The 24368-nt window shown below is 44.7% G+C and overlaps 1 protein-coding gene across 2 annotated transcripts; it reads left to right on the top strand.

Annotated features, from left to right (window-relative positions):
• Positions 1–65: 65 nt before the first annotated feature.
• ern1 (endoplasmic reticulum to nucleus signaling 1) lies at positions 66–24335 on the top strand. 2 transcript variants are annotated; one of them, XM_056581715.1, is made up of 22 exons: positions 66–372; positions 5020–5140; positions 6831–6864; positions 7521–7593; positions 7868–7940; positions 9980–10102; positions 11378–11479; positions 13774–14035; positions 15202–15280; positions 15790–15940; positions 16465–16580; positions 17456–17647; positions 18489–18762; positions 19025–19115; positions 19398–19587; positions 19682–19781; positions 19912–20111; positions 20298–20445; positions 21102–21229; positions 21516–21639; positions 21887–21954; positions 22048–24335. In XM_056581715.1, the coding sequence occupies exons 1-22, from the start codon at positions 304–306 to the stop codon at positions 23050–23052; spliced, it is 3723 nt and encodes a 1240-aa protein (XP_056437690.1). In that variant the 5' UTR covers positions 66–303; the 3' UTR covers positions 23053–24335. The 2 variants fall into 2 exon arrangements, with proteins under 2 accessions (XP_056437690.1, XP_056437682.1); XM_056581707.1 differs by having other exon boundaries at positions 67–372; positions 17453–17647.
• The last annotated feature ends 33 nt before the right edge of the window (positions 24336–24368 follow it).

Here is a 24368-nt window from a genome sequence, read left to right as displayed (position 1 = left end):
AGTAGATCCGGTTATTTAAAAGACATCTCATTGGTCCAAAGAAATGTTACAGGTTCCCCTCCTCCACTGGCATGGAGGTTGATCCCAAAGTCCAACCCTCACATCAGTCGTTTCAGGAAGAAGCAAAGAAAGCAGTTTTTCTAACCACCTTATTACTGAGATACATCTGACTAAATGTTTTTATATCGCACTAGTGTTTTATGTGTTGCGTTTGGTTGTATCCAGTTGGCCTTTTCTATGAAGCCCACGGGAACCCTCGTAGCTGAAACCCCACTCTAGAAGTCGGTGTTGGTGACTCAAAAGATGGACTGGACAGTTAGCAGTCGGGCCCTTGTGTGGTACATTATCGCATCGCTTTACCTACTACTGGTGGTAAGTAGACTAGCTGGAAAGCTAGATTCGTGTGCTACTTAAATGGTCAACAAATAGCAGATGCCAACAAGAACCCCACAATGCTTTACAATGATCGATACCTTCTTTATATTGACAGACCTCACATTGACCTAACGATAACAATGCTAATGATACAACTAAGCCTTATGGGTGCACTAGAGGTGTCATTATTATTATTATTATTGTTACTCCTCAATGTTAAATTACCGTGTGATCGTAGGAAGCTACACTGCTTTCTTTCAGAAAAAAATCCGTAGCAACTCTACATACTTCCAATCCAGGCTGATGAACGTAGCCTAAGCACATAGATACGATTTTTCCAGTAAGCATTAGCAATTATAAACGTCCCATCTTCTTTATCGACTGCTTAAAAATAATGTTTTCAAAAGTCATTGTCAATGTACAGATAAATCAGAGCGGGGGGAAACATAGCATTGACTCAAATCACCAAATGGAATCAAATTTTAAATGTTAGGTGTGAGATTAATTTGACTGAGATCAATTTATTTTCAGTTGTGAACAAAAACGTGTTGAGACATTGCTCAAAATAAATATACATTCACAGACCCTAATGTATTGGTGTAGTAGACGGGCTGTCTCTTCGATATATGACAGACGTTTAATGTATAGTCTAGTTTGTACAAACGAACCATGGTAGTGTTGAATGCACATTGCACTGTTTGGAGATGTTTTTTCTAAGGGTTTAAACCAAATGCTCTACTGTACGTGAACGTTATTTACTTACACTATCTTATCACGTAGATTGTCGTGTGCCTGAAACTTACACGTGAGTTCTCTGCTAGACTTCCCAGAACAGGGTTATTGGTATACATGTTGTGAACAACAATGATGGACAATTACCAACACAAATTAAGTTTCCCCAACGCAGAGGGTGAAAAAGTATTAAGATTTCCAGTCAGATTTGTGATGCAGAGCTAAAAAAATAAATAAAAAAAGGTAATTTCCAAAGATGTCGCAACGGGTTGTTGTTCTTCATTTACCTCTTTTCCCTATTACTATAGTAATATAGGCTTCTGATCAGAGCAAACAATAACAGGATGTATTATTTGCAAACCATCAGCCCTGAACCACAAAACATACAATAAACGTAACCGGAGGTGTATAATGTAAAACCTTGTAACCCAATTTCATGATGGAAGAAAAAACAGATTCAAGGTTTGATTTGTTCCACTTGAAACAAGGCGCTCTGTACTGTCTGTTATCTAGCTGTGGTTTTTAATTCTCAATCTCTTTCTCCTACTTGCAATTTATATCTGTATTTTCTTGTGGAAACAAGTTGTTGGGCTGTCTGCCTGGGCATAGCCTGAGAACATTGCAAGCCAATAACTGATTCTTCTCTTACATGATTCACTTACTAGCAGAAGTCAGAAGGAGACATATTTGGTTGTGCATGTTTGCTTTAAAGATGCAGCAATTATGATTGTTATTATTCTCAAAACTAGTTTTAAACCAGAGGTCTCGTCCTCTTATGTGGTCATGGATAAAACAAAAAATTAACTATCGGGTAATTCAAAAGGAATACTTCTATATTTTCGAAACTGTGTCTTGTATCTTTCCTTGTAAATATTGTTCGCACGTCATGTGTCCACTGGTTTTCACACCAGAGTGAAACAGGAAGACAGTTGATTTGTCTTTTATGCCGCTTCTACTCTATTGAGACTCACTCAGATAAACAGGCTCTCAACATTCAATAACATTGCCTTCACTGCTGAACTCAGGGTTGCAATGAAAGGCTTGGATAAATCTCTCAAGTGCAGTCAGTTTTCTTTGAAGATGTGTGGATCCACATAATAATACCTCCACATGTTACTGCTGCCCAACCACAAGCAGCAACATGTGCTCCAGGCACGGCCCCCTTCATGCCATGTCCATCGGGGCCCTCACTGCAGAGAGCCCTAGCAAGGCAACCTGGGAAGAATTTGATTCCTCCCTGTCCTGATGTTGGTCCATGATGTAACCGGCTTGCGCAACGTCTGGCTATCCTGTCTGTCTAAAAGCAAGAGAAACAAGCATAGGAGAGCAAGCCCTGCTGCTGTCCCTCATGTCCGCTTACTTATACAAATGGAAGATTCAGCGGCTCCGGTATTCAGAGCAGACATCCAATGCTCTTTGGTAACCCTGATCAAGGCTGCAAGTCACCATAATAGGGCTTGTACATCAGAATGCATCATGGGAGTTGAATGGCGATACTCTGCCACATTGAGAGGGAAAAAGAGTTGTGGTACAGTAAAATCCCAAATCAACGTAAATATACTGTAACCGTGGCTAATGAAAACTTTGACTTCTTGCCAGATGTAACCCTATAAACTGTACAAAAAAGTTCATGCCTAATGGAGTAATACATTTCAGATTAATTCTTTATTAATCCACAAAATAGAAATGCAACAAGAATTATTCGACCCAGAGAAAAAAACAGCGATTGCTTAATCAATGATTCAAGCCATAGTTCAGCAATAATCAAGACCGTTATGAGTTGCAACAGATAACCTGTCATAACATCGATGTTGCCAAATGTAGAGAGCAGATGTTTTGATTGTTTCACTATTACTCCACACCATACAATTTGGTCCAATGTCATGCCTGTGTTATGGTGTGCAGTCGCTGGGAACAGCCACAGCTGTACAGACACGCCACTGTAGACCCGGAGATTGCACTGAGCGGGATCTGTTGGCAAGTGCAGAACAAGAGAATCCGGACAAAGTAGTTTGTTCTATAGTTTTATGCTACAGTCCCTCTATCGTAAAAATAAATAATCTGGGTGCTTTGGGAATCTCCAAAGTTGCTTTGGAGAATGATACATTCGAATGCATCTTTATTTTTAGAATATGGTGTGAGGGTGTTAAGAATTTAAATGACACAAATTACTTTCTTCAGTTCACACTGCAAGGCAGCATCCCTTTTATAAAAAAAAATGTTAAAAACATGCCCGCCACGCTTTCCGGCCTTTGTAAGTGGCCTTTGTTGCCAACCACCCACACTGTGGAATAGCAACCACAGCCAGTTTGAGGCCTATGTCAACAAATGGTTGAACAGGCTTTAAACAGAAGTCCCGCGGTCAAGATAACTGTTACTATGCCTTTTTTTGTTGTTTTTCCGTTATTCGTCAAGCTGTGAATTGCTCTAGGTATTTTTTTTGCTAACTAGCGATCTATTTATTTTTTACGGTTGGATATTTGTTCTTGTGAAAGTTGTTATTTTTGCATACTCAGCCTTCTCAATGTAAGCAGAGAATGGGCTGCCTTAGGACATCCTTTCTTTGAGCCGTATTTCTGTGTCCACATGTACTCTTGTGTCCCATGCCTTCTGGCTTCTGAGTGGGATCTACTTGTTGGAGCAGTGCTTGTAAACAAACCAACCCACCACCTACCCCGCCCACACCCCAAGCTCTCAGCCCACCGTTCATCTGTGCAGTCACAAAATGTTCTTCTCTCTGTCATCCATTACAACCAACATGAGGCATCTTTTCTAAGTTATTAGTACATGTACAGTGTCTCATTGTTGTTTCGTCCACAAACTCCGTACTGTCCAACTTTTTCCGTTATTTATATACTTGACCAGCACAAACACGCTTAATGCTCCTTGGCAGAATCAGTACAAAAATGTTATTTCACAATGGTAACTGATGTTTTAGTGACGCTAGAGGACGGCTAGGCCTAAAACATTTTTTTGTTTGGTTCCGGTTTCCGACCGACCCTGTCAATTTATGTGCGACCCAATTTTTTTTTTTAGATGCAAACTATAATTACGTTTTGGTACAGCACTTCTTCATTCTGTACAAGGATGAGCGAATTTTCTCGTTTTTAAATGAAAACAACCTACCTATCATTTGCTGCCGCTGGAAAAATAATGAAAAATAAAATAAAAAAATAAAATAAATTCCCTGCCTACCCATGACCTCAACTGACAACCAACAGGAACCAAACTTTTTTTTTTTTAGGCCTTACGATGATTTGATCATCAAGATCCTAACCCTTGTCCTTTTGCACTTTTTTTTCTTTGTACCCTTTGGGGCTTATCTAGATAACCCATCAAACTTGCCTCTGAGGTAGCTATCTGGGAACTAACCCCTCATTTGCACTCTTTACAACCAAGTTAGGCTTTGTATTCCTGACAGAGGTAGTGGAGGTAGGGGCAGGCGTTTTATTGATTTGCGATGCAGGCGAGGGCAGCAATTAAGGCCTGAGGCAGCTCCCTTCTGCCCCCCTCGGTCGACCACATCCTGGTCATGTGGGAACATCTACATCTGCAGCATTCCACTTGAGCCATAAAATCTGGCCACAGGAGTAGAGCAAACATATATTCCTTTTGTCTTGTTATATTTCTATGGGGTTGGTTGTGGCCGTAGTTTACTTGAATTATGGAAGATGAGCGCAATACATGAGCAGTAATGTGTGTGAGTGATTAGAGGCTTCGGTGATTATTCAGGATTGGGACGGCGGAGCACATCTCTGACCTGACCCTTTTGTGCATTCATGCGTGTGTCCGTATGTGCGTGTGCGGATTACGTCGCTGTTTTTCCTTCATTTAAATGAATTGATCAATATTGCCGCTGTGTGTGACATCCCATCATCAACAGTCTCTTGTTCGTGTGCTCGTGTCCTGCAGGGTTTCTGCGCTGCCAGCACCGTGTCCCTGACTGAAAGCCTGCTCTTTGTGTCCACACTGGACGGAGACCTGCACGCCGTCAGCAAGAGATCGGGTTCTATCAAGTGGACTCTGAAAGAAGGTAAGAGGAGAGTTGGATGACTTTCCCCGGGCCGCTAGAAACCTGCTTGCGTCCGCGTTCACCGGTTCCTCTGTTGAAGGCTCACTCCCGCGTTCGGGTTTCAATTGTGCAACAAGAGTGCCTTTATGTGGCCCTCCCCGGGACCAACCAGCAGATTCTGTTCTCCTTTTCTGAAAGTGAAATACTCTTGCGAGGCGTAAGATGCAATCGCGTTCCCATTGGAGGGTACCGTATTGCAACACACACACATAAGCAGAACAAGGAAGCTGTTTTGTAGTTGTTGGGCAGCCTAGATAACTGGATACGATGAGACTGGGCGGTCACCCCGGGGATGTATTCTGAGTCTCTTGCAACACATTTATTTTCCCCTTGCTTTTTGAAAGACTTGTGTTGTTGTTTCCTTGCTTTTGAGCATGCCAATCCGGTAATCATTTACGGAGACTGAGTGGCAAGCTGGAGAGGCCAGTTGGGTTTGAGATGTAGCGCCAATAGTGAAGGTCATGTTGGAAAATCGTGATCCAACCCCCCACCCCCTATGACCCTCCTGTCTAAACAGTGTGACTATGTAAGCATTGAGCGCGATTAGCATGTTGATGTCTGCCGCTTTCGGGCCGGCTAATTGCATCAGCGATTCCAGCCTAAAGGGCACACTTTGAGTCAGAGTGACCAGGGGCTTTCAGCCAGATGGAAAGTGCAAAACAAGGTAGCATCCAGGACAACCCACCACGGTTGGGTACACCTAATACCCAGATCATTATCGTCCAGTAATCTTCATGTCCGTCGGCAGTGCCAGCAACTGTTGAATATTGTGTCCGGACCTGTTCTCGCTCGCACGTGGGTGACGCATGCAAACGCGTGTTGTGTTAAAATTTGCAGACCAGCAGCTCGATGAGCGATGCTCACCCACTCACTGCAATGTTGATGGAACACTCCTACCCCCCCCCCCCCCCCATTATCGTCTTATCTGTATCTCCCTAGCCTAGAACGTATCGGTGGAGCAATCACTGAACCCCCACTCTTTTTAAGAAAAACCATTGTCTTTATTGTTTGGCAGACGCACTTCACTGGATTTTCTGTGTGTATTTGTTGTCTGCCATAATACAATAGTCGTCTCGTTCAACTCTTAACACCTAACTGCTGAACCCTGAACCCCTACTCACACCCACATCCTTCCCCCCCCGCACAGAGCGTAAGGCCAACTGGCCCTCCCCTAGCACCACGCCTATGTTTGGCTAATAGCATAACGAGCTCAACATGTTTAACTTTTAGCTTAATTCCCGGTCGCCAACCCCAGGTTTAAACTTTAAAACACTTCTAAGCACTGTGTCCATACGTTTGTAATTTAGAGGAAAGATTTGTTGCTGATTGGTAAACTGTAAATTCACCATAATGACAATGACATTTCAATATCTTTTGTTGAATGATTTTTTATTTTGTTTACATCCAACACTTGTTTTGCCACTGGGTCTTTTTGTGTCATGCGATGTTTTCTGTCTCTATTTATTTGGTGATTTGTGCTGTCCACTGCCCATCCCTGGCCTTGATGAAAGGCCTCCTCTTTCCATCTTGTCAATGTAGCGCCTTCAACACTTTTTTAAAGGAATCCTGCTCAGCTACCCCTGGCCAATCGACTGTACGGTTGTTGTTTTTAGACAAACTGTAATTCTGTCATGCTTGTTTCTCTACACAGATCCTGTTCTTCAGGTCCCCACACACGTCGCAGAGTAGGTATCCTTGTGTGTGTGTGTGTGTGTGTGTGTGTGTGTGTGTGTGTGTGTGTGTGTGTGTGTGTGTGTGTGTGTGTGTGTGTGTGTGTGTGTGTGTGTGTGTGTGTGTGTCAGACATTCTTATTTGTATTTTTGTGGTGCTGTCAGTTAAACGCGTTAACGCAAACCAATTTCAACTGTGTTAATTTTTTTTTTTATTATTTGGCTCAGAACAAAGAAGCAGTAGCTTGACTGCTATGTTCACGGCAGTATGTTTGTATGTTCATCGTTTAATTGCACTATAGGCTTAATTTTGTATCGTCCTGTTTTGATCAGTATATGCCAATGTTGTTATCAAACAAAAAACATTTGCACAAGTCAAGCCGATGCACTTCTCTCCATGTTGATAAGAGCATTAAAATGCGAAAAATTAATGGGACAAAGAAATCAAGGGATATTTAGCATAGAAAAAAGAATTGCGATTAATCGCGATTGCTCGCGATTAATTGTGAGTTAACTATGACATTAATCGCGATTAAATATTTTAATCGCTTGACAGCACTCATTTTTTGTAATAATAGCTCATAAGATCCATATTGCTTAATTGGATCTTCAATATCATTGTTTCTTATTCTTTTTGTTCTTCATTATTCCTATCTCATCTTAATCCCTAGGCCAGCCTTCTTGCCAGACCCCAACGATGGCAGCCTGTACTCTCTCGGAGGCAAGAACAGCGAGGGCCTCACAGTAAGCAGAACAGCCACCACACCCCTCTTTTTAATTTCCCCTTTTATGGCTGCAGCACAGCATAGCTGCGATCGACCGCAGAGATATCGGCCACACTCGCACAGCACAATGTCATAGATGGATAGAAGATTGTGTCTGTGTGATATCCGGGATATGCTATGCTCATCTTGGCTCTAAAATGCTAGCATGGTGCGGGGAACTGAAGGCCAAGATGGAATCAAGGTAGCCACTCTGTGAAGAAGTCCCATGTAATTGTGTTTTAACTCAAAAACAGAAACTACCGTTCACCATCCCCGAGCTGGTCCAGGCCTCTCCCTGCAGGAGCTCAGATGGCGTCCTCTACATGGGTAAGGCTCCGCCAAAATTTCATGGACCCAGGTTCACAACGTCGACGATGGAAAAAACAGGGGGGCTATTAGAACTGCACGAGTAATCCTATTCAAATCGTGATCTCGATTCATAACTCTATAAGACCTAATTTCCAAATGGCAACGATTCTGCCACATTTTCATTAGGGACATCAACTGCATCAAAGCAAGGGGTCCTACTTTCTCTATCAACCAAAGACAATACAGTGTTGCACCACGGGAAAACCAGGGGAAATAAACCACGATTGCGAGGGAGAAACCCGCAAATGACTGTATGAGAAAAAAGTTAAAAGCAGTGTTTTCTAATAGAAGCAGCAGGGTTGAATCCATCTGTCGTTTTCACCGTAATACTACTGTATACTGGAAAATGCCGCACAAGGAAACATCTTTGCATTCCTGCTACAAGTTTCCGTTTAGAAAGGATGTTCAGGAAGGAACATTCTAACTTGTCTCCATTCCACATTGAAGCAAAATTTGGACAGACGTGTTCAATGGTTCATGAAGCTGTTGCATTTAAGCTGCAAAACAGGAGCGTTCCCTTTTTCCGGCACATCAACTTCCAAAGTTGATGTGCCGGTCCTCTATCAGGCCCCATCATATGTTTTTTTGCGTTTCCTTCTGTCTCAGGTAAATTAATGCAATTAATATTTTCATTCAAAGAAAAATCATAGAGAGTCGTGACCTAAATTCTAAGCAAGAAAATCGTGATTCGCATTTAAAGAATCATGCAGCCCTTGGGGCTATATAGTGTGGTAGCAAGGGTGCCGATTCCCAGATGAAAGTAATGATTATCAGCAGATACCTGTGTGCAACCTTGAGAGATGATGTCATGATGTCTTGCCCCCCTGCCCCTGCGTGCTCCTTTTATCAGAATTTGTTGTTAGTTGCTTTGGATGAAAGCGTCTGCCAAAACAACAAAACAGTAAATGGTTCCAAACTGAAAGAGGAAACGAGCAGAATTACAAACTTTTATTTTTAAATTCATGGGCTAAATTGCTGGCGGGCCACGGGAAACATGTAGTCATGGCAACAAGCTTCAATATACATGCAACAGGTGCTGTTCCATCTCCTGTCTGCTAAAAGACAGAGTGCTGTCTTCTGCTGAACAAAAGACTGGCACCACAATGCCTTGTCAACTACAATGATGGCACTGGCGTCTCTTTCGGCTGATTTGAATTTACAGCAGTCCAGAAGGTTAAAACTCTTATCTGCGTTCGGTCCCAGCCGAGCACAGCCTTGTCCAAGGGGCAAAAAAACGGTTGACATTTTCTTCTGAGCATTATCTTGTCTGCCATTTGTATTCATTCAGCCAAAGCTACTCAGCTAATGCAAAGCCACGCGCAAAGCCTGTAATGTGCTTTAATCCTGTGGGGTGGAAATGATCAAACCCGGAGAGTCATGTTGTGCAGGACACAAGCAATTCTTATCTCTAAAGAAGCCAGCAGCGTGACATTGTCAAGTTTGACATAGTGCTTGGGTCACAGCAGCCTACTTCCTTAATGAGAGGAACAAGAATAGAAAAGACACATTAGGGGACACACACCGGTTCCACTGGGCCAGTGACATTAATCTCTGGCTGGGTGCCACTTCGGCCCCTCCCTGATTCAATAGTTTGGAAGATAATAGTACGCAAAGCTGCTTAGGCGTGTTGTTTAGCGGCAGTCTTTGGTTACCATTGTCTACCACGCCCCATAGCTTAGTTGGGAGTAGTGTGAATTGGCTCATTGTCCAGCGTTAGCCCGGTCGCATGATTGCATTTGTATTCTTCATGTAATAATCACCCATCACACAGTGTATTAATAGATATGCACTATGTATACAATTATTTCAATGATTCTTGGGAAGATGCTTGTATTGGAATGATGGTTTTGGTCATTTGGGCTTGAGAAAACAATTCTATGCTTGTGTATCCTATCGTGGCTCCCAAGACAGTCCTTTTACTCTGTGTGTGTGTGTGTGTGTGTGTGTGTGTGTGTGTGTGTGTGTGTGTGTGTGTGTGTGTGTGTGTGTGAGAGCAGGTAAGAAACAGGACCTGTGGTATGTGGTGGACCTGCTTACCGGTGAGAAGCAGCAGACACTGACCTCCTCCTTTGCAGAGATGCTCTGTCCCTCCTCCTCACTCCTGTACCTGGGACGTACAGGTAAACCGACACGCACACACCGCACAGGGTGGCACCTTAGGACACCCGTTTCCTAAGCATGCGTCCAAAACGTGTTATACAGTCCCTCCAGAAAAACGCGATTATGCGATTGCATAATTCAACGCATAATAATTTTTTTAAATATGCCGCACTCTCACCGCATAAATTGAAGATTTCCGCGCAAAATTTGCGGGGCTTGCATGATTTCATAATCCCCGCATTTTCGTTGCAAAAAAGTTGCATATATCTTAGCAGAAAGTTGAAAAAATGTGCGTTTACTTCACACAAGAGCAGCCATTTCCCCCTTTTGCCATGGGAACGTTATGAAGTGACGTAGTTAAGTTCCTGCAATTTTATCGCATAAAATAGCATATATGCCACATCGCATCGCATCGCATCGCATAATCAAGGATTTTTGGCCGCAACAATCACATAAAAACGCCACATTTTTCTGGAGGGACTGGTTATATCTATTTCTCACATATTCCGAAATGCATACTATGTTGGCGTTCGCTGGGACATCACATTACCTTTTCATTAGCGGAAGCTTTTTATGATTGCATATTTTAAATATTCTTCAGGAACAAATGTAATAAATGCCATTAAATATAATCCAAAAGACAAAACATGAACTCCACATACTATGCACACGTGCTCAAAAACGCAAGAGGAACACGTTTGGCTAGGCTCAACTCTGAAAGCAGTTTGTCTGTTGTCTAACACTCCCTTACTGGTTCATAACATTAACCCAGCCTCTTATCCTCTGGGACGGTTCATTGACTGTTCCCCCTCCCACACACTAACCAATTAGTAATGTTCATCTGGAATCTGGCAACAGGCATGGGTGCAACTCCTCCGCAACAAGAGACTGGTGCCTCAGGTGGCAGGCACGCAAACATGTCTTTTAGGCAAAACCTTGGTGGACCAACTTTCATTGCAAGCCACCTGTATACAAAGATCTCCTTTCACACCCCATAGCCAATTTCCAGGGGCAGACTTAAGAAACGGAACACCGCTGAGTGATTCTGTAATGGCTGTCCCTTTTTATTATGTGCCTCAGCAACCTTTTTCACCGTTAGGCTTTTACCACCATGTCATTTTGCTGAAAGAGGGAGAGAATTATTTGATTAACAATCACCGGGTGTGACCATCGCACATTCAGAATTGTACTTCTGGTGCTTCCCCATTCACTGCATCCTTGGTGCTCTGAAATGTTGGCGACCTTTGACCTCTCACTGTCGATTTTGACGCAATGTTTTCTCTTTGCAATCGCAGAGTACACCATCACCATGTATGACACAAAAAGCAGGGAGGTGCGGTGGAACGCCACCTACTCGGACTACGCCTCCACCCTGCCTGACGACGACACCAAATACAGTAAGATGCCGGATAAAATGCCGTTGTCCATAACACTTGGGTAACTGCTTACTATCTAGACCAGAATTGGGTTCTACTTAAAGGTGTCATTCCCCGAGAAACCGTTTAATCTTCCTTTTGAAATACACTCGGAGTTGCATGTGCATGCTGATCGGGAAAATGTTCTTCTACCTCGATTGCCTGCATTAGCAAATGAAAGATGCATAAATGAGCGAATTAGAAAAGGCTCACCAACTGACGACAGTTGGTGAATTAGTATTCGTGGCCTCGCCCACCTTGGCTTGCGACGGCCCACGGGAAGACAGTATGGATTTTGTGGCCAGGTGACACAGAGCCCATCTTGGCAGGTAGGAGGTAACAGCAAGGTGCTTACATTGCGGAACAAGTTCGCGCCTGTGCTATTTGTGGCGATAACAAATCAACGTTGCACAGTGGCGGCTGGTGGTTTTTAAAGTGAGGAAGGAAGGGCTGCGCTTGGTTGCCATTGGCCTGCTTGCATTGTTAGTGGCGTGTATGTGAGACTCAAGTTGTTTCAGGGTGTTTTGGTGAACTACAAAATAGCAGGGAGGGATAATTACGTGAATAGAATTGATCCAAATCCACCAGTGGCAGCATTGTGCTTTGAAAGCTGTTGGGCGGCATGTCTTGGACTACAAGGGCAGAAGGGAAGGATGCAAAGCCAATAAGTCAAATCAGGCCTACTCTTGACTTGTAAAACTAAATAAAAAAATCGGGGCCTATCATTGGGCCTATTTTTGCCCTAAATGACTGAAGCTATTTGTTGCAATTTGGCAATGTTTATTTTAAGCCACAATTGTTTTAAGAAAAATACCTAAAGTGACGCCATTTAAAATGCATCATGCTCTGAACCATTCACTAACATCCTTCCACAATATCAAACAGAACGGTCAGAGCAACAAACAATTAAAAGAACAACAAGAACATCATTGCACAACTATTTACATGGGCTGTAAGCCTAACATTGTTTGAGGCAAATGTGGATGTTAATGGATGTTTCAGAATGTTGGTCATGGTGTTAAGCCAATTAAGATTGAGGGAGTTCATTTATAGATCCAGTCAATCCTCCTAACTGTTTGTGTTGCAGAGATATCAGTGACCTGGTCATACCAAACTTCACATTTTTAAAGGGATTTCAGAATTACGGGGTGTGATTTTTGGCACCCTTTCAGATGGCTTGGTAACCTAACGGAGGAGTGCCGATAAATTGGTAGGGTCACCGCGGCGCTTGCCCAACTTCTGGAGGTGGAAACGCCAATATAAGCGAACAGAGCCGTACCAAACCGCACTGCTCGGAACTGTACCGCAAAGAACGGTACCGCTCCGCCTGTCTGAGCGGGTTTGTTGCTTCTCGTAGCCTAGACTTGAGGGGATTACCCTTTCCTCTGGGCCGGGAGTCGGGGGGAATGCCCAGGCCGCAGTCACAGTGAATCAACGTCCAATCCAACCATTATTTCCTCAACTCTTCTTTCTTGGCCATGATATCTCTCTGTGTCTCCCTCTCCTTCTACCTCTCTCTCTCTCTGTCTCTCACTCGTTCTCCCTCTCTCTGTGTCTCTCTCTCCTTCTCCCTCTCTCGCTCTCTCTTTTTCTCTTTCTCTCTCTTTCTCCCTCTCCCTCTCTCTGAGTCTCTCTGTTCCTCCCCGCCCACCTCCTCCACCACACTAGAACAGTGTGAAACAGGAGCACCAGAGCATTTGGTCCACCATAACCGACTCACAGGGCATTCAATGCTACTAGTGACCGCTGCAAAATTATGACGCCTTTAACGGAGTCCTGTTTTCTTGATCCACTGCCAATTTTTTCTTCTCCAAGACTTTTTCACTTCTCTATTTCTCGGTACGCAGCTTTGTTGAGAGTCATACTTTGTCAGTATCTCTATAGGTCAGCCTCTTGCGTCACAAAGAAAATGTGAAAATAACAGTTTACATAAACCACAATAATCCCAGACAGTTGAATTGTACAATGTTGTAGTTGTTGAACAATCAAAAAGATGAATGTTAAATTTTAATAATAGAACCGAAAGTACTGACTTTTCCGAATTGCATTTTACACTCTGTCCATTTTACACTCTTTCCTCTTATCTAGAGTGCATGAGAGTGTGAGTAATGGTCCGGATGTTCCAGCACCATCTCCCCCTAAAATAAAATAATGATCAACCCATTCAAGTTCCTTATGGCCCCTCAACAGAGGAATTGGTTTGCAGCCAGTGTCCAAACAACACAAACACAGCCTCAAAGACGTCACCTTCGTATCCCGTTTTTGTTTTTCCTTAGAAATGGCTCACTTCGTGTCCAACGGCGATGGCCTTGTGGTGACGGTGGACAGCGAGACGGGCAACGTCCACTGGTTCGAGAACTACAACTCGCCTGTGGTGGCCATGTACATCTGGCAGAGGGAGGGCCTGCGAAAGGTGCCCCTCACCAACGTGGCGGCTGAGACCCTGCGCTATCTCACCTTCATGTCCGGGGAGGTGGGCCGCATCACCCAGTGGAAGTACCCCTTCCCCAAGGAGAAGAAGGCCAAGAACAAGCTAGTGTAAGCCTGGGGAACGGGCCGGAGGGAAGGGGGGCTCACAGGAGGTCTTTTGGTGGAAAGCCGTTCACAATGTCTGGATAGAAATGCATGGGATGAATTGGGAATATCCATGGTATGTTTTATTGTATTCAATGAGAGCTTTAAGTCAAGCGTGGAACATTAAAAACGCCTGCTTAGCAGGGGAAGCGCCGCAAAGGGGGCTTTGTCCCAGTTCAATAGACACTATAGTGTCTATTGTGACCTTGGGTGTCTTGAAAGGCGCCTCTAAATTAAATGTATTATTATTATTATAGTCAATATGGTGTTCTTATTGCAACTCTGTAAAGCAAATGTTAACTACCGTAGACAAATATACGAAAACCACATTCGAATTGGGTTGTTTTTTTTCTTGTGAAAGATAATTTGAGTGTGGTTATTCCGTTGTGGTTTAGTCTCATCTCAGCCCACATGGGAATTTTATAACAATTCCTTAGCCATATAAACAGCCTATTGAGAATCTAAATCATTCTCAGGCAAATGTCTATTCATTGATCTTGAATAGACATTTTTCATTGTTCCCAAATCTAGCACTTGTGTCATTGTGTGGTCCAGGTGTTCTCACAATAACATGTGGTAACAACTGATACTACTGCAGTCAAATGTTGAATTGATCTTTGAATAAGCCATGCATTTCGTTTAGAAAATTTTCATCGAAAAAAACAAACATTGGCACAGCGTTTCATTCTTCCCCAATGCCCTCAGAGTTACACTATATGAAACCAGTGATGGGAAAGGCATGTAAGGCCACCAACGGTAGTGGTGGGTAAGCCCTGACATGCACTTAATTTGGTTAGGTGGAGAAGTGGGCACAGCTGTCTGTCCCTAGCCATAGTTTCAGTCTAAAGTACTGTTTCTCACTTTCAACAGCAAATTCTATGAAATGTTATTTTTGCACACCAGCTCTGTGGCTCAGCAAACATCCGACCGTAAACAGCTGCAAACGGAACGGCATGTTTGAGCTGCGAAAGAGGAGAAGTTTGGCTTCCCGCTTTGATCTGAAGGATAGAGAAACCGACCTAGGAAATGTAGAGGCGTAGTATTATTAACATTGTTAATCATCGCTAGATGGATTTGACCCTTTCTTATGGTAAACCAACATTTATTTGAATCCCTCTCTCTACCCCCAGGCCAACTTTGTACGTGGGAAAATACTCATCCAGTCTGTACGCCTCTCCCTCGTTGGTGCATGATGGAGTCACTGTTGTGGTGAGTGGTACAGCCTTCCCGCTAAACTACACAGGTCCTCCTGCTTGTCTATATAACATGGCGACTGTATTGGGCCAGGGAAGGTACCGTGTGTGTGCACGTGCATGGTAGGAGATACGAGAAGGGTATCTGTCTGTGTAGCAGACAAATCTAAGCCTCAAACTAGGTCACAGGAGTCACGGCCCCAGGAAGGAAGAGTTTGCACTTTCTTCGTAACAGCAAAAGTGTGTGTTGAAGTTTTGGTCGACCTGACTCTAGTGTTTAAATGACCCTCTCCATCACCACCACCTCCACCTTCCCAAGACCCAAATGCTGTTTGTATAACTGTAATTTCACTTAGTGCTACACCGCAGAGACCCGACACCCAATGTTATCTGCTATCTAATGTTTACAATTTGTGTGTGTGTGTGTGTGTGTGTGTGTGTGTGTGTGTGTGTGTGTGTGTGTGTGTGTGTGTGTGTGTGTGTGTGTGTGTGTGTGTGTGTGTGTGTGTGTGTGTGTGTGTGTAGCCCCGGGGCAGCACCCTCCCCATGCTGGAGGGTCCTGGCAGCCAGGACAGCGAGGAGTGTGTAATCACCCCCACCACCAGCATCAAGTTCAACGCCGGCCTCCGCAAGCGCCACCACATGAACTTCATGAGGAACTACCTGCTGCTCATCGGTAACTGCCGGACCACCCCCCACCACCACCATAATTAAAGCATTATTATAGGCTACTATAAGATTTATTATAAATATAAAATCAGATTTACTAATGTTTAAAAAAAAATATATGGGTTTTCCACCTTTCATGATTAGTTTATTGTAGAGGCAGTAATCATGATTTCGATGAAAAAATTAAACTTATAAATGTGAAATGACTTAATAAAAATCCAAATGATAAAAGTAAAAAGAGTTAATAAATAAAACCTTCCCAACATAAAAATCAAAAACTATTGACATTTTTGCAATCAAGTAATACTAACAAACATATCAATACTCTTTTCATCTGAAAACGTGAAATCATGCAGATTGAATGACATGTTGGGGGATGTGTGGTGACTGTGGGTGGTGGGGGTTGATTGTTTTTTGATATGATTGCAGAGAGAGTGGAGCCTGTGGCGCTCCAGATCAAACGGTGCATAGGAAGCACTTCACGGTTCCTCTTTGTTCTAATGTGGAGGAATACGTGTCTCCCTCCTGCAGGTCACCACGAGACCCCCCCCGAGGCCCACACCAAGATCCTGGAGAGGTTCCCCAAAAACCTGCCTCGCCATCAGGGCAACATCATCCCCCCCTCCACCGACAAGACAATGGAGGAGGTGGGTTATCTTATTAAGTATTTTTTTTATCATATCTGTTGAGATTTTCTTTACCGTACATTCCGACAGCAATCAATAAATCAAGTGCTTTGACAAAAATATTTGAATAATCCAGAATATGTGGCGGTCGTGGGCCTGTATTAAGCCTGTCGAATGATTTAATTCCAAATTAAATTATTGGACGGCCTACCTTTATGTCTACTACGGCTGGGTATTGCCAGGTACCTCTCAATTCGATTCAATTCGATTCTTTAGGTCTTCATTCGATTCGATTTCGATTCGATGTGATATTGATCCAATTGCTTCGATATTGATTCAATAATACGTGCAGATGAAAAAAATACCTAAATATTATTTAGAATTAACCATTTCATAATGAATTACCGGTAATCAATTCTTTGTGCTTTAACTAGCAAAAAGGGAATACACCATTGTATATTATTGTTCCTGAGCTAAACCTGCAATATAAATGTAAAAATCATAGCATGGACAAATGTAAAAGGGCATGTACATTTAGGCATACTCGCTTCTAGATTACAATGACTGAGTATGCTTCTTTTTTTTATTTTATTTTGGAAATAATCGATTTAAAAAAAATCTGAATCCAAATTGAATCGAGAACAAATAAATTGCAGTGCATTTATGAATCGATATTTTTACCCAGCCCTAATGTCTATCCACCTACCCGGTTACCTGCGCACATTCGGCCCGGGCACTTATTACACAGGGCACAGTCTAAAACAGTCTAACACTAGTGAGCACTATTGCTCTGGGTAGCGATTGAGTCGTATATTTAGGGGGGGAGGGGCTTTAGAGGGGGGCCTGAAGGAAGGTATTTTTTCGGGGGGGATTTTGATTTCTTCTTCTGGTAGAAGGTAAACGAGAGCAAGATGGACGCCAGCCTCCCTCCCGACAGGCCCCAGACCTCCATCCAGGAGCAGGCCTCCAGCGGGCGGGCCGCCAGACCCGAGGCCCCGGTGGACTCCATGCTCAAGGACCTGGCCACCATCATCTTCTCCACTTTCCTGCTGGCTGGCTGGGTGGCCTTCGTCATCACCTACCCCAAGGTGACTGGCTAGCGGAGTTGGGCCAAGTTATTTGTGGCTTGTTTTAGGTTTTGCCTTTGTTCCACAGGTATGGTTGACCTGACAGACCTGTGTTCACTATATGTCGACATTTGGATAAAAGCGATAAACTAAATGACAACTAAATACCAAATATATTGATAGAACTAGATGATAATCATCCATAATTTATTAGATAAATACAAATTTGGAGCAATTAACAATTTATCGGTAATGACCAAAATACAGAACATTGAGGATTCTGACATTCTTCCTCGGTTTTCTAATGAATCCTGATCCACTCCTCCTCTGTTCTATACTGAATCCTGATCTACTCCTCCTCTGTTCTCTACTGAATCCTGATCTACTCCTCCTCTGTTCTATACTGAATCCTGATCTACTCCTCCTCTGTTCTCTACTGAATCCTGATCCACTCCTCCTCTGTTCTCTACTGAATCCTGATCTACTCCTCCTCTGTTCTCTACTGAATCCTGATCCACTCCTCCTCTGTTCTCTACTGAATCCTGATCTACTCGTCCTCTGTTCTCTACTGAATCCTGATCTACTCCTCCTCTGTTCTCTACTGAATCCTGATCTACTCCTCCTCTGTTCTCTACTGAATCCTGATCTACTCCTCCTCTGTTCTATACTGAATCCTGATCTACTCCTCCTCTGTTCTCTACTGAATCCTGATCTACTCCTCCTCTGTTCTCTACTGAATCCTGATCTACTCCTCCTCTGTTCTATACTGAATCCTGATCTTCTCTTCCTGTTTACTGAATCCTGATCCACTCTTCCTCTGTCCTCTACTGAATCCTGATCTTCTCTCCTCTTTCCTGAATAGAGTGTTCACAAGCAGCAGCAGCTGCAGCACCAGGAGTTCCAGAGGCAGATGGAGGAGAGGCTGGAGCTGCTGCAGCGCCAGCAGCCCTTCCCCCCCCTGGGCGACCTGGGCATGGGCCTGAGCCTCACCCCGGACAGCGACTACCTGGAGGTGGCCCGCACACGCTCCGAGAGCTCGGACCACAGCAGCCCCAATATCACCCCGCGAGCCTCAAACCACTCCAACATGTCTGTGTCGGAGCTAGGCAGCTCGGCCAACGAGCACGACGAAGGAGGTAGGGACTGGGCACAAACACACACACACTCCCACAATACTCTAACACGAGCACCGGTAGAGGCATACCTATGGATGAGCACTGGTCAGACTCTGCCAAAATGAAATGTTTTTTTCTGTACAATACACTAATTGTCAAATAACTTAAAAAATGTCACTGCCCAAGTTTCTCATCTGGACCTAATAAAGTTAATTGTTTCGTAATTATGTGCATTTTTTATTTGTTTGGCTTTTTTAAATACTTATTCGTTTCAATACATCAGATGAGGAGTCGAACACAGTCAGAATCGGGAAAATCACCTTCCGCCCCAGGAACGTCCTGGGCCACGGTGCTGAAGGAACCATAGTCTACAAGTGAGTCTTAGAATCTGAGTTCTCCGTCTGCCACTATTTGGCCAGAGCTAGCTAGTCATTGGTTAATGGGTAGACAGACGCACCTCCCAAACTGATTATTATATTTCGTTCATCTCATTTTCTAAATGAGAGCAAATAAAGAAGGAAAATCTGTTCATTAAAAGAAAGGGGAAACAAGGGTTTGCGATTTTACCTGAAGTACACTGTCTTGACTTTTTTGTGTCATTTAAAATAATTTAAAACCCCAAAAATAACAAATGTAATGCCGATGATCTCCACCAGGGGTCAGTTTGACAACCGGCAGGTAGCGGTAAAGAGGATCCTCCCAGAATGCTTCAGCTTCGCAGACCGGGAGGTGCAGCTCCTGCGGGAGTCGGACGAGCACCCCAACGTCATCCGCTACTTCTGCACCGAGCGGGACCGGCAGTTCCAGTACATCGCCATCGAGCTGTGCGCCGCGTCGCTGCAAGAGGTACTGGGCCCGGTGGACAAGCAAGAGGTCACCTCTGTCTTCATTTTCATTGCAGCTTCTGTTTTTTTTATTAACGGTCATCCCCTTCACACAGTATGTGGAGACGGTGGATTTTGACCGCGGTGGACTGGAACCCGTCGCCCTACTTCAGCAGACCATGTCAGGCCTAGCTCACCTGCACTCTCTCAACATAGGTAGGTTACCACCCCCAACAGCAGCAGAGGCCACAAACTAGGGTTCGACATGCTCTAAACTCGTGTCTTTCTAAGTACCTACGGATTTCCCGGCGTATATATTGAGTCTTTCTTTGTGTCTGTCCTCCAGTGCACCGGGACCTGAAGCCCCACAACATCCTGGTGTCCATGCCCAATGCCCACGGCCGGGTGCGGGCCATGATCTCTGACTTTGGCCTTTGCAAGAAGCTGGCGGTGGGCCGCCACAGCTTCAGCAGGAGGTCTGGGGTGCCCGGCACCGAGGGCTGGATCGCCCCCGAGGTGCTCAGCGAGGACTGCAAGGACAACCCGGTGAGAGGCCCCCTCTCAGCTCTCTTTCTTTCTCTCACTCTCCATCTCTCGTTCTCTTTGTGTCTCCCCCTCCCTCTTTCATCGTGTACCACATACCAATACTGTCTGTCCATGAATGCTATGTTCAGGAAGCCGGTGCTTCTCTGGTCACCTCCACCTCACACGAAGCCTCTTCTCTTTACGTAGACCTGCACTGTGGACATCTTCTCCGCCGGTTGTGTCTTCTACTACGTGGTGGCCCAGGGCAGCCACCCCTTCGGCAAGTCCCTGCAGAGGCAGGCCAACATCCTCCTGGGAGCCTACAGTCTGGAAAAACTGCTGCCCGACAGACACGGTGAGGGGAGCGCAGTGCCGTGTCTTCGTCAGCCGTCCACACCACAGCTTTCTTTAAGCATCCAGCAAGAGCCCTTTGAACATGGCTGGTTTGAATGAATTCTGCCCATCTGTCGTTGTCCATTCAAGGTTTAAAGTGTAGACCTACCCTAACCTGTAGTTCAAGGTAGATGCAGAGAACATACTTTCTGTAGTAGGTGTGGTTCATGCATTTCCATAGTGAAAAACCTTGATAATGGCCCTAGTTGTACCATTATACTATAAAGTTATTTTATTAGTTATTTAAAGCTTTCTTGTTTTAAAGTGAATTCGGATGCATAATAGTAAGGAGCAGGTTCGGTTAGGCATCTTGTTAAAATCGACATACAGGTCAACTGCCAACATCGGGGAACAAACTCCAAACTCTGTACACCCTAACAATCCAGCCTTCTACAACACGTTCACTACTCTAGATTACACAGCACACTCCCCTTGATGTTTTGCTAGCTGGAGGCCACCTGCTCACGTGTGTGTGTGTGTGTGTGTGTGTGTGTGTGTGTGTGTGTGTGTGTGTGTGTGTGTGTGTGTGTGTGTGTGTGTGTGTGTGTGTGTGTGTGTGTGTGTGTGTGTGTGTGTGTGTGTGTGTGTGTTCTGCCCCCCACCCCCACCACCTTCCAGAGGACATTGTGGCCAGAGACATCATAGAGCAGATGTTGAGCACGGAGCCCCAGGAGAGGCCCGCTGCTGAGAGTGTCCTCAAACACCCCTTCTTCTGGAGTCTGGAGCGGGAGCTGCACTTCTTCCAGGTCAGAGGTCATGAGCCCTAAGCTGGAGTACACAGCTGCCATTGCATAGTGTATATAAAGCAAGGCAGTGTTTCCTAAATGGGGCTAATCTACCGCAAGGGGCACTTTGAGGTGTTGAAGGGGGTACTTGAACATGTGTATCCTTTTTGTTGTTTTAATATTGGTTATGAACTATTTTAAAATAATGCCACCTTAATAGAAGTAGTTGAATTTGAATGCAACTTACAAAAACCAAGATCATTATGCCACATTGATATTAACTGCCATCCCTCTGATCCGCCTGCAGGACGTCAGTGACCGAATAGAAAAGGAGCCGCTGGATGGACCAATCGTGAGACAGCTAGAGCGAGGGGGGCGGGCTGTTGTCAAGTGTGATTGGAGAGAACACATTACAGTGCCTCTGCAAACAGGTATGAGCCTGTGGTCATAGAGGGATGACTGAAACCGGGGGTTGTATGTGGGAGATTCCTCAAGGAAGGTGTGCACATACTTCAGAACTTTACTCCTGCCAGAGCAGCTGCCAAGTCTTTCAGAGAGGAAAAGCTTTTCCCTATATCTCCTGTAAATGTAGTACTAAGAGACTGGCAGGTGGTGTTTATGTGCCAACATTTTGGAATTCCATCTCTAGTTAAACTAAATTTTCTAACTTCATTTCAGATCTGCGCAAATTCCGCTCCTATAAGGGTGGCTCGGTCCGAGATCTGCTCAGGGCGATGAGAAACAAGGTAACCTGTCACGTGTCAAGCCCATTTTTAAAGCATCCACTGTCCCAACACATTCCCTCACTTCACCTGACTTGTGTGTCTTGACGCCAACAGAAGCACCACTACAGAGAGCTGCCGCTGGATGTGCAGGAGACCCTGGGCACCATCCCTGACGACTTTGTCTCCTACTTCACGTCCCGCTTCCCTCACTTGCTGAAGCACACCTACCTGGCCATGCGCACCTGTGCTCACGAGAGGCCCTTCCTGCCCTACTACCCCAGCGTGGAGGAGCTGGCACGGACACACCGAGCCCCACAGAGACAAGATGAGCCAATCAAACGACGGCTATCAAAAATAAAGGGCCTCTCAAACACACAAGGCCTTTCAAACACGGAAGGCCTCTCAAACACGGAAGGCCTCTCAAACACGGAAGGCCTCTCAAACACACAAGGCCTCTCAAACACGGAAGGCCTCTCAAACACACAAGGCCTCTCAAACACGGAAGGCCTCTCAAACACGGAAGCCCTCTCAAACACACAAGGCCTCTCAAACGCGGAAGGCCTCTCAAACACACAAGGCCTCTCAAACACACAAGGCCTCTCAAACACACAAGGCCTCTCAAACACACAAGGCCTCTCAAACACGGAAGGCCTCTCAAACACACAAGGCCTCCCAAACACTGAAGGCCTTTCAAACACACAAGGCCTCTCAAACACACAAGTCATGCCAAATACACAATGCCTCTCAAATACACAAGCATCGCCAACACAACACCCCCCACCACAGACATTACCGTCCGTCACACAAGCGGTCGGCGAAACGCTGACGCCACAAACTCCGCCCACAACGGAACCCACAAAGCCAGTGCCCGTCCCTGATGCAGTAAGCCAGACAACAGTGCCAAACACACAGCCCGAGGAGGAGCCGGCGTGTTCTTCAGCGTTGACACGTCACAAGGCCTTCCTGCCCATAACGGTGGTCCCAGCTCAGACGGCCCCCCCAGCGCTCAACTCCAGGGGGCTGTCCTCTGAGGGAACGGACTCCTCCCGGAGCAGAGAGGCCGAAACTCAGCCAAACGCCCCTCCCCTACCTTCCCCCTGCACGGGACAGCCTGCCTGAGGGAACTAAACCCGGGGATCGAGGGGTTGATTCAGCAGGATGAGGGAGGTTGAATCGATGAGTTGACACCTTCTGGGGCTCTGCTGCTGTCACTGCTGCCTTGAGCTGGGGAGGAACAGGCCTGCAGTGCCTGGATTCCACCACCACGGGATGCAAAGCAGCAGCAGCCCGAAATTAAGTGCCTTCTGCTTGTTAGTCCGGGTTGCATAGCGAACCCAAACGGATCCTCCCACACACCCACACTTGCACACGCTGTTCTTCTGGTCGGGCTTGCATGTCCAGAGGCATTAACGTTTATGCTGTCCGACGCCTTTACTTTACCGAGGCAACTTCAACACGAACAGTGTTATTTTCCCCCCCAAAATAAATACCTGGCTTGTATTGTAAGGGGCAAAATCACTGTGTTGCTATTGGATGTTTTATTGTGCAATGTTGTTCTTGTCGTTGTTGTTGTACTCAGTGAGTCTGTTCACTGCAGGGATGTTTATTTTTTCTATGGAGGGATTGAGAGTCGGGATTGATCGGTGATAATCAAGTAATATTGACGCGGCCACCGTGCCTTGGGATTAACACTGTGCTGTGAGGGGTACGTGTTTCTGAAGTGAATTATGCTCCGTACCGCTTTTTTCATTGCTGCTGCTCTCGTATTTTTCAGTTTTTAATTTTCCTTCTCTAAATCAAGCTCAAATCAAAGCTTTTTGTACTGGCTTCTCGGCATGAGAGAATTTTATTCCAAAGGGTGTTCAGACGTACAGTCTGAATCCAGTAGTTGGTTTTAAATCCTTTCGTCTTTGATGTGGCATCCACGTGAACCAGAGTACAAAGACAAACGCTTTGAAGCAGTCTTTTATTAAATAAAATAGCGTTGACTTCTTACGCATGTCGTCTAATTTAACTTGAAATCTCATATTAAACTTTTTTTAATTATATTTTAAATCTTCTCATGATTCGTTTGGATTTATTTGACCATACACCCAAAGATTTATATACAAATATAATTTGCTTATATTAGTAGTTGAAAGTGAACATTATCTATTTTCCATGCTTTAGTCTTGCTCACAGTCGAATCATTCACTTCTTTACTAAGGCCACCTGCTAAAACTGCATATCATGAATTAAATTGCAACCTGTTGACATGTGTTTATTACTCAGGAGTGTTGTCAGCCTAAAGACTGACGCATGATTTCCACCCCATCCTGCTTATCTTTCATAAAGAATTGATGATAAAACAACAAGTAGTTAAAATATAATTTTATTTGAACAATATATGCATTCTCGACAAAGTTTTAATTATGTTTTACAGGGAGTCTGAATTG

This window comes from Gadus chalcogrammus, chromosome 2 (genome assembly GCF_026213295.1).
Source record: "Gadus chalcogrammus isolate NIFS_2021 chromosome 2, NIFS_Gcha_1.0, whole genome shotgun sequence".
In the NCBI taxonomy this organism is placed as follows: domain Eukaryota; kingdom Metazoa; phylum Chordata; class Actinopteri; order Gadiformes; family Gadidae; genus Gadus; species Gadus chalcogrammus.
This window is presented reverse-complemented; position numbering and strand designations above follow the sequence as displayed.